This window comes from Aquarana catesbeiana, linkage group LG09 (genome assembly GCF_042186555.1).
Source record: "Aquarana catesbeiana isolate 2022-GZ linkage group LG09, ASM4218655v1, whole genome shotgun sequence".
In the NCBI taxonomy this organism is placed as follows: Eukaryota; Metazoa; Chordata; class Amphibia; order Anura; family Ranidae; genus Aquarana; species Aquarana catesbeiana.
This window is the reverse complement of record NC_133332.1, coordinates 284,524,044-284,536,960: the sequence shown is the minus strand read 5'-3', so window position 1 is coordinate 284,536,960 and position 12,917 is coordinate 284,524,044. Positions and strand designations below refer to the sequence as shown.

The following is a 12,917-nucleotide window of genomic DNA, read 5'->3' as shown; positions in this document are numbered from 1 at the left end:
TGAGCTGGAACAACCTTTTTGCATGACGAATTAGTGGGAAGAACCATCCCTATTGATCTGGACGAAGTCATCTCCTTGTGTAACCAGATCGATATTCGTTTTCAGGAAACGACCCTAGAAAAGCAACACCAGCACTCCTTGGTCCTTAATCAGCCTGAGCTCCCCTTTCCTCAACCTGTGGAGCATCCCCTGCCAGCTGAGGAACCCATGCAGCTGGGCCAGACCAGGCTATCCCCCAAGGAACGTGCTAGGCGCAGAACTCTGGGCCTGTGTCTCTATTGTGGGGGCAAAGGTCATTTTCGTGACACATGCTCATTTCGTCCGGGAAACGCTCGGGTCTAATACATCTGGAAGGTGCAGTATTGGACCCAGAAAAATCACCTTCTCGTCTCCTTTCGGTGTTCCTTCATGTTGGCGCTTCCTCCTACTCGGTCTTGGCTTATCTGGATTCCGGAGACGCTGGCAATTTTATGGACTGGAGAACTGCATCTTCCATGAACATTACCCTTTCACCCCTCACCACTCCATTGGTGGTCTCGGCGATTGATGGCACTGTTCCTCCAGGGGCCTTATCCGCTTCCAGACGCTCCCTGTTAAGATGTCGGTAGGGATACTCCACCAGAAGTGGATATCCTTCCTTCTCCTACCTAAGGTCTTAACCGCTATTGTATTGGGGCTTCCTTGGTTGCAGCTTCTGGCTCTGGCTTGGGGTCCCTCCTGTTTCTCATCCTGCCTACTCAAGGTTGCCCCTAAGGAGAGACTTCCCATGGCCACCACCTCAGTATCCTCTGCTCTTCCCGCTGCATATAGCGATTTACAGGATGTGTTCTGTAAAAAGTCTGCTGAGGTGCTTCCTCCTCACAGGTCCTTTGACTGTGTCATTGACCTTGTTCCCAGAGCAACTCTGCTCAGGGGTCGTACCTACCCCCTGTAGAATAGCAGAGACCCAGGCTATGTCAGAGTATGTTGCGGAAAATCTAGAAAAAGGATTCATCCGGAAATCCTCATTGCCTGCGGGATCAGAGTTCTTATTTGTTGCCAAAAAGGATGGTACCTTAAGACCCTGCATTGACTATCGAGGTCTAAACGCAGTAACGATCAAAAATCGATATCCCCTACCTTTAATATCTGAACTATTCGACAGGTTGAAAGGTGCCTCCATTTTTACTAAGTTGGATCTCAGGGGTGCATACAATCTGATCTGAATACGGGAGGGTGATGAATGGAAAACTGCGTTTAACACTAGAGATGGGCATTACGAATACTTGGTCATGCCCTTTGGTTTGTGTAATGCCCCAGCGGTGTTCCAAAACTTTGTTAACTAAATCTTCAGGGATCTGCTTTACCAATTTGTTGTCATCTACCTGGATGACAGTCTCATCTTTTCGGATAATCTGTTGTCCACAGAGATCATGTCTGGATTGTACTTCAGCGCCTTTGAGAAAATAATCTGTACGCCAGGCTGGAGAAATGTTCTTTTGAATATTCTGAGGTCCTGTTTCTGGGATGCTTTGTCTCTAACTTCGGTCTTCGTATGGATCCTGGAAAGGTCTTGGCAATTACCAACTGGCCTCTTCCCACCGGCCTCAAGGCCATACAGTGCTTTCTTGGATTCACTAATTATTACAGGCAGTTCACTAGGAATTACTCCTTTATTGCTGCACCTATTATCGCCTTGACCAAGGAGTGGCCCTCAGAAGCTATCTCTGCCTTTCATGATTTGAAACAGGCCTTTATGTCTGGACCTTTTGAGGCGACCTGACCCTGGGGATCCATTATTTATTGAAGTGGACGCTTCTTCAATCCTCTGAGGAAAAAGTCAACCATGTGCGTTTTTCTTCCAAAAAAATTCTCAGGTGGAGAAGAATTACGCTATTGGTGATCGGTAACTTCTTGCGATTAAATTGGTGTTGGAGGAGTGGCGTCATCTGTTCACATTCCATAACAATTTTCACTGACCATAAAAATCTGCAGTACTTACAGAATGCCAAACAATTGAATCCCAGATAAGCCAGGTGGAGTCTCTTCTTTTCCCATTTTAACTTCACCATTACGTTCAAACCTGGTTCCTGCAACAGTTGGGCTGATGCACTCTCAAGGTCTTTTGACATTCAGGATGAGGAGCCTACCCCTGAACCTGAGCTTATCATCCCTACCCTGCATTCTTGCCCATTCTACCACTCTGGAGCCAAAGATTTTCCTCCTGGCAAGACCTTCGTCCCCACTGAGCTAAGAGCTAAGATCCTTTCGACCACCTACCATTGTAGGCGTAAGCTGCCTTCTCTACAGCCTGGAGACAAGGCCTGGCTTTCCACCAGGAACATCAAGCTCCGGGTTCCTTCTCTGAAATTTGCCCCAAAATTCATTGGCCTGTACACTATAATTTCTAAGTTAAATCCGGTGTGTTTTAAACCTCAAATCCCTAAAAGCCTCAAGATCTCAAACTCTTTTCAGGTTTCCCTCCTGAAGCCTTTAGTCCTCAGTAGGTTCTCTCGTCCTCTCCCTGCATCGGTTCCAGTCTCTGAGGATAATCAGGAGTACGAGGTTAGTCAAATTCTGGATTTCCCGGCTCTGTAAAGGCAGTCTTCAGTACCTCGTACATTGGAAAGGTTTTGGTCCTGAGTAGAGGTCTTGGATCCCTGCATCTTTGCACCTTGTCTTTTTACGAGGTTTCATTTGAGGTTCCCCTCCAAGCCTGGGCCCAAGCAAGGGAGGAGGAGGCCTCATAAGAGGGGGGGAACTGTCATGAATCTGCTGTAATACTTTCATGCCCTGTCTGTCTGCTTACCTCTGGTCTGTGTATCAGCCTTAGGGTCTGCACTCTCACATCTGCATGGTTAAGTAATCTTCCCTCAGCATGGCTCCACCCTAGCCTCAACAGGAATCACTATTTAACGAGTTCTCCAAGCCTGCCTTGCCATGTGTTTGGTTTCCTGTGTGCTTCTTGCTGTGTGCTCTACGTCTGTTTCTGTTTACCGATCTTGGCTTGTTCTTTGACTTTCCCTGCCTGCTTGTTACCCTGACCTTTGGCTTATCTCCTGACTATCCCTTGTTGTCCTGGACTGCTGCTTCATCTCTATCCTCCAGTAGCCTACCATGAGCGTGAGCTGGGAGAGCCTGGGGGCCGCAACTTGGAGCCAGTTGCAGCGCAGTCCATCCTCACCACTAGAGGCTCTGGTGAACACCTGCTAGCTCTTAGACTCCATGCCCTGGGGAATCTTATGCTCTAGCTCCCAGTGGGATCCGTGTTGGTGCTCCAGCGGCCCTGCCTTCCTGAACCACTACCTTAGCGGTGCACTCCTTACTCACCTTAATAGAATGCATTGAGGTGAAAAACCACAATGGTTTACAACCCCTTTAACTTATATCTATAGCCTGACCTTTCAGCTCAACAGAATGGATACCTTCTCAGGCAGGTAAAAGGAGCTAAGAGAATATTTTAAATAGTTTACAGAAGATAGCTGAGAAAGCTAATAACTTTGTCTGAGATTCTAGTTTAGTCCACAGGAAGCTATAAACAATTTATATCAGAAACAACAGGTATTTTTCTATACTTACAGAAAATGCACTTAGCCTTAAAGGTCTATTTTAAATGATAGAGACAGAATATCAACCAAAAACCCTGAAAAAACACATGATACAAATGTTATAAATTGAGTTGCAGTTCAGTGAGTAAAATAAGTATTTGATCCGCAAGTAAAACATGACTTAGTACTTGGTGGAAAAACCCTTGTTGGCAAGCACAGAGGTAAGACATTTCTTGTACAGTAGTTAGTGACCAGGTTTGCACACATCTCAGGAGAGATTTTGGTCCACACTTCTTTACAGATCTTCTCTAAAGCCTTAAGGTTTCTTGGTTGTCTCTTGGCAACTCGCAGTTTCAGCTCCTGCCATACATTTTCTCAGCAGAGAAACAGCCCCAAAGCATGTTTCCACCTCCGTGCTTGACTGTAGGGATGGTATTCTTAGGGTCAGTCAGCATTTTTCTTCCTCCAAACATGGCGAGTCCCCCTCCTCAAGAAGGCACATGTACAGTCATGACAATGAACATCTAAATGATTCAGAGAAGGATTGGGAGAAAGTGCTGTGGTCAGAGAAGACCAAAATGGGTCGTGGATGAGTCTTCCAGCATGACAATGACCCCAAAACATACCACCAAGGCAACAAAGGAGTGGCTCAAGAAGAAACACATTAAGGTCATGGAGTGGACTAATCAGTCTCCAGACCTTTAATCCTATAGAAGATATATGGAGGGAGCTGAAACTTTGAGTTGCCAAGAGAGAGCCAAGAAACCTTAAGGATTTAGAGATCTGTAAAGAAGAGTGGACCAAAATCCCTCCTGATATGTGTCCAAATCTGGTCACTAACTACAAGAAATGTCTTAACTCTGTGCTTGTCAACAAGGGTTTCTCCACCAAGTACTAAGTCATGTTTTGCTTGTTGATCAAATACTTATTTTACTCACTGAACTGCAACTTAATTCAAAGTTTTTGTTTTATGTGTTTTTTCTGGATTTTTGGTTGATATTCTGTCTCTATCATTTAAAATACACATATGATAAACATTATAGACCCTTAACTTCTTTGTAAGTGGGCAAACTTACAAAATCTGCAGGGGATCAAATAATTTTCTTTATCATGGGACACAGAGCCTTAAGTAATGACTTAATGGGTCTATAGGCACCTTCAGGTGATGGACACTGGTATACCCAATCCAGGAAGTTCACTCCCTATATAACCCCTCCTCCTACCAGGAGTACCTCAGTTTTTCCGCCAGTGTTTAAGGTGTCACGAGTGAAGATGTGCTCTGAGGAGCTCCAGGAGGGATCCATGCTGGATTTAAATAGCCTTCATAGACCAGATCCATCCAAAGTGCCACTGAGGCCAAAGTGGATGGTACCTGGGCCTCGTATCCGAAGCACAAGGTTTTGCCTGTAATGCCTCTCTTTGTAGGGCTGGACCCCGGGATCCAGGGCTTTGGTCATGCTAAATTCCCTAAAGCTTTCCTGGTGGGGTGCTTTTTACAGGTCCAAGGGAGTGGAATCCCAACATAAAGGGACCCGGTCCTTGAAGGTTTGCTAAACGCAGCCCACCTATGCTTTCTTCTTTAAGGGAAAAAATGTTGTCATGCCTTAAATCTCCAGTAGAGGGAGTATATGCACATACCTTAATCTGTTGTCTTCACTGTAAAGCTTAGTGTCAGTCTGTGTGTGGCCACAGCAGCTTTCGCAGGGGGATTCTCAGGTAAGAGATCTGCCAAAATGCTTTTTTTCTCCCCCCTGAAGGGAGAGAGGGTTAGGGAAACACCAGCGGTGTACCCCCCCCCCCCTTGTAATACCCCCCTCCCCCCAGCTGCAGGGGGTGCGGAGGTCCCGGATTTTGTTCCATCTGTTGTTCCTTATGCTGGCTGGTGTCAGGGGCTGCGTCTCCCCCCCCCCTCGTGTTGGGTCTGTAGACGTGCGCTACATTTTCAAAAATGAAAAAGGGGACGGGTTTACGGAGGGGGCAGGGGGCTAGGCGCGGCACCATGCAACGTCCACGAGGACGCACAGAAGGCAAGGATAATAAAAATACAGCTGGAGGAGTCTCTCCTCGGCTGACGAAGAGGAGCAAGCAGGCTGCACACGGGACACAGGAGCTGTGGGGCATGTAAGGGTTGCAAATTGGCATTCCTGATACAGGAAGGACTTTTTTTCCCAGCACTAGGCTGAACTTAATAGCGGCATCATTCTGTCATGACTATGTTCAGCAAATAGTGCAACTTAATAGTGCCTCTGCTTTTGTGCTTAGGACTATGCCTACCAAAAAAGACACCACAAAAAACAAAAAACCAAGGATTTCACCCCCAGGCATTAGGAGTTCCAGTCGTATCTCCACACTATCATCCTCACCTGAAATACCAATTATGGCAAGCCAGGGTGAGCCATTAGAACAACTTGATAGTGCAGCTGCTTCTCACAGTTCAGCCCCTGTATACGTGACTGAAGATGTCCTTTACTCCTCCCTGCAGGGCCTGGAAGGAAGATTAGCGGCTTTAATCGCATCCTCCATTCAAATGGATAGGAAGCATGCTAGATCCCCCTCCCCCACTTCAGACCCTTCGCAAGGGGAACAGTGGGCACAGGATGAGGTATTACCTTTAGCCGATCAGGAGGAAAGACAAACCGATGATTCCTCTGTGGAGGAAACAATGGTAGATTAACTTTTTTCATCCTCACAATCTGAGAAGTTGCTGATACAATCTCTTACAGAGATGGTTCGTTCTACTTTCATGCTACCCCTAACGGATTCTCCTGAAAGCTCGGTTTCTTCCTTAGGTTTCCTTAAACCTTCACAGCCTTTGCATGCGTTTCCTGTGCATGCATTACTAGAACAGCTTATTTATGCTGAATGGGATCACCCGGATAAGCATTTTCTTCTTCCAAAGAGATTTTCAGTTCTCTATCCCATGGAGGAGAAATTCACCAAAAAATGGAAGGTACCAGCATTTGACGCTGCCATTTCCAGTGTGAATAAAAGTCTACATTGTCCAGTAGACAATGCACAAAGGCTTAAGGATCCAACAGATAAAAGGTTGGAATTCCTGTTAAAATCTGTTTTTTCCTTGGCAGGTGCCGTTACTCAGTCTGCAGTCACTGCAATAGGCGTCTGTCAAACCCTAAAGGACCAATTTAGACAGGGCCTTAAAGAGGTTCCTGCACAACAAGCCCGGGGATTGGCCGAACTACCAAAAACATTATGCTTTGCCATAGATGCCATTAAAGAATCTATTCACCAGGCATCCCGCCTTACGCTTATGCTAGTACATATGCGTAGAATCCTGTAGTTAAAAAAATTGGTCAGCTGAAGCACCATGTAAAAACCTCCTAACTGGGTTTCCTTTTCATGGGGAGTGGCTATTTTGGGATGATTTGGACAAATATATCAAAACAATTTCTAGTGGGAAAAGTACTCTTTTGCCAGTCAAAAGAATATATAAACGCCCTTCATTGAAACGGCTCTTTCTCCTGCGCCAGGGGCTTCCGCCTCTAGGCAGTGGCGACGGCCTTCGCCGTCAGACTCAAGAGGAAAACCTCAGGGTCAGGCCCAGGCTCAAAAGAAGTCCTGGGGCCAGAAACCTGCAAAGCAGAATCCTAAAGCCTCATCATGAAGAGGCACCCCCCCCTTGCCAGGGTGGGGAGAAGACTTCTGCAGTTTTCCGAAGTCTGGCAAGAGGAAATTCAGAACAGATGGGTCATCTCCACGGTAACGCTGGGGTACAAACTGGAGTTTCGGGATTTTCCACCGTCTCGTTTCCTGAGATCAAGCGTTCCCAAAGAAGGGACAGTCAGTGTAACAAAAACAGCCATTTGAACCGATACAGCATATTCCCTTAGTTCTTCTGACTAGGAAGCTGGTGTTCTTGGTTGCTATATCCTCAGCAAGGAGGGTTTTGGAATTGGCTGCTCTTTCTTGTAAAGAGCCATACTTGATTATTCATGAGGACAGAGTGGTGTTTTACACCCTCGTCCAGACTTTTTGCCAAAAGTGGTCTCAGGTTTTCACCTGAACCAAGATATTGTCCTGCAATCGTTTTTTCCAAAACCATGTTCCAGGGAAGAAAAGTCACTACATTGTCTTGATGTTGTGAGAGCAGTGAAAATCTATTTAAAGACAACTGCTCATTCGTAAGACTGATGTCTTATTTATTCTGCCAGAGGATACTAAGAAAGGACAGGCAGCGTCGAAATCCACTGTCGCTAAGTGGATTCGGCAAATTATAATTCAAACTTATAATTTAAGTGGTAAGATTCCCCCTTTTCAAGTTAAGGCGTACTCTACCAGGGCGGTTAGTGCTTCTTGGGCAGTGCGTCATCAGGCCTCCATGGCTCAGGCCTGTAAGGCCGCAACTTGGTCTTCAGTGCATACATTCACAAAATTTTATCAGGTGGATGTAAGGAGGTATGAGGATATTGCCTTTTGGGTGCAGTGTGCTGCAGGCAGTAGTATAGGTCCTCATGTCTGGGGGTACCCCGTGGGTTGTGTCTCCCTTCCCTCAATTAGCATTGCTATTGGAGGTCCCATTAAGTTATTACTTAAGGCTCTGTGTCCCATGATGTACGATAAAGAAAGTAGGATTTTTATAACAGCTTACCTGTAAAATCCTTTTCTTGGAGTACATCATGGGACACAGAGGTCCCTCCCCTCTTTTGGGGTTTAAGTATATTGCTTTGCTACAAAAACTGAGGTACTCCTGGTAGGAGGAGGGGTTATATAGGGAGTGAACTTCCTGGATTGGGTATACCAGTGTCTATCACCTGAAGGTGAGTATATACCTATTAAGGTATTATGTAAGGCTCTGTGTCCCATGAGGTTCTCCAAGAAAAGGATTTTACAGGTAAGCTTTTATAAAAATCCTATTATTTTTCCCACTGTATAAGGACGTAAAAACTGCAAAAAAAAATAATTTTTGTTCCTGGGTTTAAGTAAACTTTAAGAGCTGACCTTGCATTCTGCACAAGTTCACCTGTGGTTAATTGGAGTGTATCCATACAAAAACTCCAGCAACACATGAGATACTCAAATATACTAAGTAGTATAACTTAAGGAGTGGCATAGATTTCCTAGTGATAGCCAACCACTGCGGATAGTTCCACAATCTGTCACAAAAGACTAGCCATTATTAATGATTTGCTTTATATAGTCTTTGTTTTGTATTTTCTTCAGAGACAATGTCGATTATTGTAGTAGCAAAATGTTTCTGGAACAGCACCACCTATCAAGGAGAATTACCTTTTTAGTCAGTTTGGACACTGCCCATTACCTTTGAAATAATTGGCTGTGTAGTTGTCTTTAGATAATGAGGAATGATCACTAGCTTGAGGCTGTGCCTTAAGACCTGACTGGCACAAAGAACTGGTTCTAGACACTAGTATTCTAAGACCGCTAAATTAGAACAGAAACAAAAGGAGCTGTACAGTAGATATTGGCTGTCTTTAGGAATAAATACAATAAAACAACAGAGTTTCAGAAGACCAGATAAATGTAGTGAATACAAACATGCAGTTCACATTTTCTTAAGTGCAGTAGGCATGAAGGACAACATAATACTAAAGAACTATCAAGATGACTTAAAGTTTGTTTACATATCATATGTTTAACCAGTGACTGCTTTTACTGGTGTTTTGATACTCATGCACTCTGTAGCCAGTTTGGTGGATTACTAACATACCAGTATGTGTTGAGTTGTGGAAAAAAGCTGGATCACCCAGAATAACCCACAAAAACACAGGGAGTACCTAGCAATTTTATGCATGTAATGCCCCTGGTAGGTTATGAACTTAAGACTACGAGTCACAAGGCAAGATTGCCAACCACATACACATGTTGAGAGTGATCACCATCCGGAAACTGGGGTAATATGTGGGTAGTACAATGATAGTAGTAAGCAATAAAATATAAATGGTGCTGGAGGAGGTGTGTACTACCCCAATATACAAAGTTGAAAAAGGAACACAAGGGGGTGCCAACTAAGTGCAGTGTTAAACAAGTTTATTAAAAAGCCAATGGGCAACTCACAAAGACAAAGGAAGGCATTTCTGATTTATCTGCAGTCTGATTATGGACACAGGTCAGGAGCCCCCCTTGGTGACATCACTTCCAGTTTCGTTCTACGCTGGCCCTGCTACTTCAAGTTGCGATTCCCCATGGTCTTTGAGCATGGTGAGGAGCAGAAACATCAGTCCAGTCGGAGAACCTGACCTGTGCCCACCATCAGACTGCAGATAGATCAGACATGCCTGCATTTCTCTTTTTACCCATAGGCTTTTTAATAAACTTGCATTTTATTACTGCATTTAGTTGGCGCCCCCTTGAGTTCCTTTTCCAATCATGGTAGTAAACCTGCATGTTGTGCACAGACACCTTTTTGTGAATGCAAATTAAATCAACCTTATAATCACAGCTTTTACCACGTGCACTTTAAAGTGTTTGCAAACCTAAAAATTTGTTCTACAATTTGGTCTGTTGATACCATTGGAAGAATTTTAATATATACAGTGGGGCAAAAAAGTATTTAGTCAGCCACCAATTGTGCAAGTTCTCCCACTTAAAAAGATGAGAGAGGCCTGTAATTGTCATTATAGGTATACCTCAACTATGAGAGACAAAATGTGGAAACAAATCCAGACAATCACATTGTCTGATTTTTGAAAGAATTTATTTGCAAATTATGGTGGAAAATAAGTATTTGGTCAATATCAAAAGTTCATCTCAATACTTTGTTATATATCCTTTGTTGGCAATGACAGAGGTCAAACATTTTCTGTAAGTCTTCACAAGGTTGTCACACACCATTGCTGGTATGTTGGCCCATTCCTCCATGCAGATCTCCTCTAGAGCAGTGATGTGTTGGAGCTGTCGCTGGGCAACACAGACTTTCAACTACCTCCAAAGGTTTTCTATGGGGTTGAGATCTGGAGACTGGCTAGGCCACTCCAGGACCTTGAAATGCTTCTTACGAAGCCACTCCTTCGTTGCCCGGCCGGTGTGTTTGGGATCATTGTCATGCTGAAAGATCCAGCCAGATTTCATCTCCAATGCCCTTGCTGATGGGAAGAGGTTTGCACTCAAAATCTCACGATACATGGCCCCATTCATTCTTTCATGTACACAGATCAGTCGTCCTGTTCCCTTTGCATAGAAACAGCCGCAAAGCATGATGTTGCCACGCCAATGCTCCACAGTAGGTATGGTGTTCTTTGCAACTCAGCATCCTCTCTCCTCCAAACACGACGAGTAGTCTTTCTACCAAACAGTTCTACTTTGGTTTCATCTGACCATATGACATTCTCCCAATCCTCTTCTGGATCATCCAAATGCTCTCTAGCAAACCTCAGACGGGCCTGGACATGTACTGGCTTAAGCAGGGGGACACGTCTGGCACTGCACGATCTGAGTCCCTGGCGGCGTAGTGTTACTGATGGTAGCCTTTGTTACGTTGGTCCCAGCTCTCTGCAGGTCATTCACTAGGTCCCCCCGTGTGGTTCTGGGATTTTTGCTCACCATTCTTGTGATCATTTCGACCCCACGGGGTGAAATCTTGCATGGAGCCCCAGATCGAGGGAGATTATAAGTGGTCTTGTATGTCTTCTATTTTCTAATTATTGCTCCCACAGTTGATTTCTTCACACCAAGCTGCTTGCCTATTGCAGATTCAGTCTTCCCAGCCTGTTGCAGGTCTACAATTTTGTTTCTGGTGTCCTTCGACAGCTCTTTGGTCTTCACCATAGTGGAGTTTGGAGTGTGACTGTTTGAGATTGTGGACACATGTTTTTTATACTGATAACAAGTTCAAACAGGTGCCATTAATACAGGTAATGTGGAGGACAGAGGAGCCTCTTAAAGAAGAAGATACAGGTCTGTGAGAGCCAGAAATCTTGCTTGTTTGTAGGTGACCAAATACTTATTTTCCACCATAATTTGCAAATAAATTAATTTTGTCTGTCATAGTTGAGGTATACGTATGATGACAATTACAGGCCTCTCTCATCTTTTTAAGTGGGAGAACTTGCACAATTGGTGGCTGACTAAATACTTTTTTGCTCCACTGTATATATATGTTTGAATAATAATTAAAAAAAATACTTTTGATCCTGCTGCAAACCCTGTGCGCTGATATCAGTCACAGAGGCATACAACACAGAAAGTTGGAAATGCTTTAAGTTTTTAAGCTGAGTATTACAAAACACCCTCACCCCCCTTTCTGAATTTTCTTATTGGAGATGGAGAGGGGATATTTCTGTTGTGGTAACACACATCCTGTCCTTGAGTGACAAAATTGCTTCTCCTCATAGCAATAAAGTGAGTATTGTCAATCTAGAACAGGAGGTGTGTTACTGGCAGGTTCACCAGGTTAAAATAAAGCAATGAAAACATGAAAAATGGAACCACATCGCAAGCTGCAACATTACATTCTTGTTCTTGAGTTTAGATATTAAATATGTTAGAGTTTTAGCAGTCCTTCCCTTTAATTATTTTTCTGAAGATAACCATTGCCAAAGCCTGCTAAATCACATTGCCTATTTTTTTTTACATTTCGCCCTTCCAGTTACGAGAATTGGTCAGTATGTGCATTTACCCTGATCCAGACCAAAGACCAGATATTGGCTACGTCCATCAAATAGCAAAACAGATGCATGTGTGGACTTCTAGCACATGAAACCAAAAGGGAGGAGCCTGTGGAGGAAGACCCAATCTTTAAACCTTACTTGAATAATACTTCTAAGAAGCAGATGTCCCAGGAAGAGCAGAATCTTCTGAATTCAGTGACCTAGCTACACAAGGACTTGTAGGCCAGGTTCCAGGTGTCACTTCCAGGAGACAACACATTTATAATGGATTGCAGATGTTAAACATTGCAGTTATAGAGCGTATGAAGGGAGTTGCGTGTGATTTAGATTAGATCATGATGACATAGGTGCATTCAGAAAAGCACCAATCATAATCCAAATGTGAACATTGAAAGAATTCCTCTGGTTATCTTCTTCTACTGAATATACAAACCATTTTTTTAGATTATGCAGCTTTAAAAATCCCATCTGTAGTACACACACAGCAACCAGGTTGTCTACCTTGCTACAAACTCTTTCCTATCTGCAAATAAATGAATTAAATCATTGCTTGTAAATTCATTGTTAGTAGATTTTAAAAAGGACAGAAATGATATTTAGAATGTTTTTTTCTTGGGGAAAGGGGACAAGGTCTATTAAGAAAACAGTGCTTAGTATTGCAAGTATTGATTTACTGTATATCAGTGCTCTGTGTCCCAACATGTCATAACAAAAGAAAGATGTTATTTTTTTTTTAAGACTTCAGTATATTAACTTTAGGAGCAGTGCCAACCTTGCAGCAGGCACTACCAAATGAGTCAGGACTGTT

General features: G+C 43.8%; 1 protein-coding gene across 3 annotated transcripts in view; it reads left to right on the top strand.

Annotated features, from left to right (window-relative positions):
- NEK6 (NIMA related kinase 6) overlaps nt 1-12,656 on the top strand; it is a 374,972-nt gene extending 362,316 nt beyond the window's left edge. For all 3 annotated transcript variants that reach the window (XM_073600366.1, XM_073600368.1, XM_073600367.1), the window contains exon 10: nt 12,088-12,656. In XM_073600366.1, the coding sequence (XP_073456467.1) occupies nt 12,088-12,198 (111 nt within the window). In that variant the 3' untranslated portion in view covers nt 12,199-12,656. The remainder of the gene's footprint in view (nt 1-12,087) is intronic.
- The last annotated feature ends 261 nt before the right edge of the window (nt 12,657-12,917 follow it).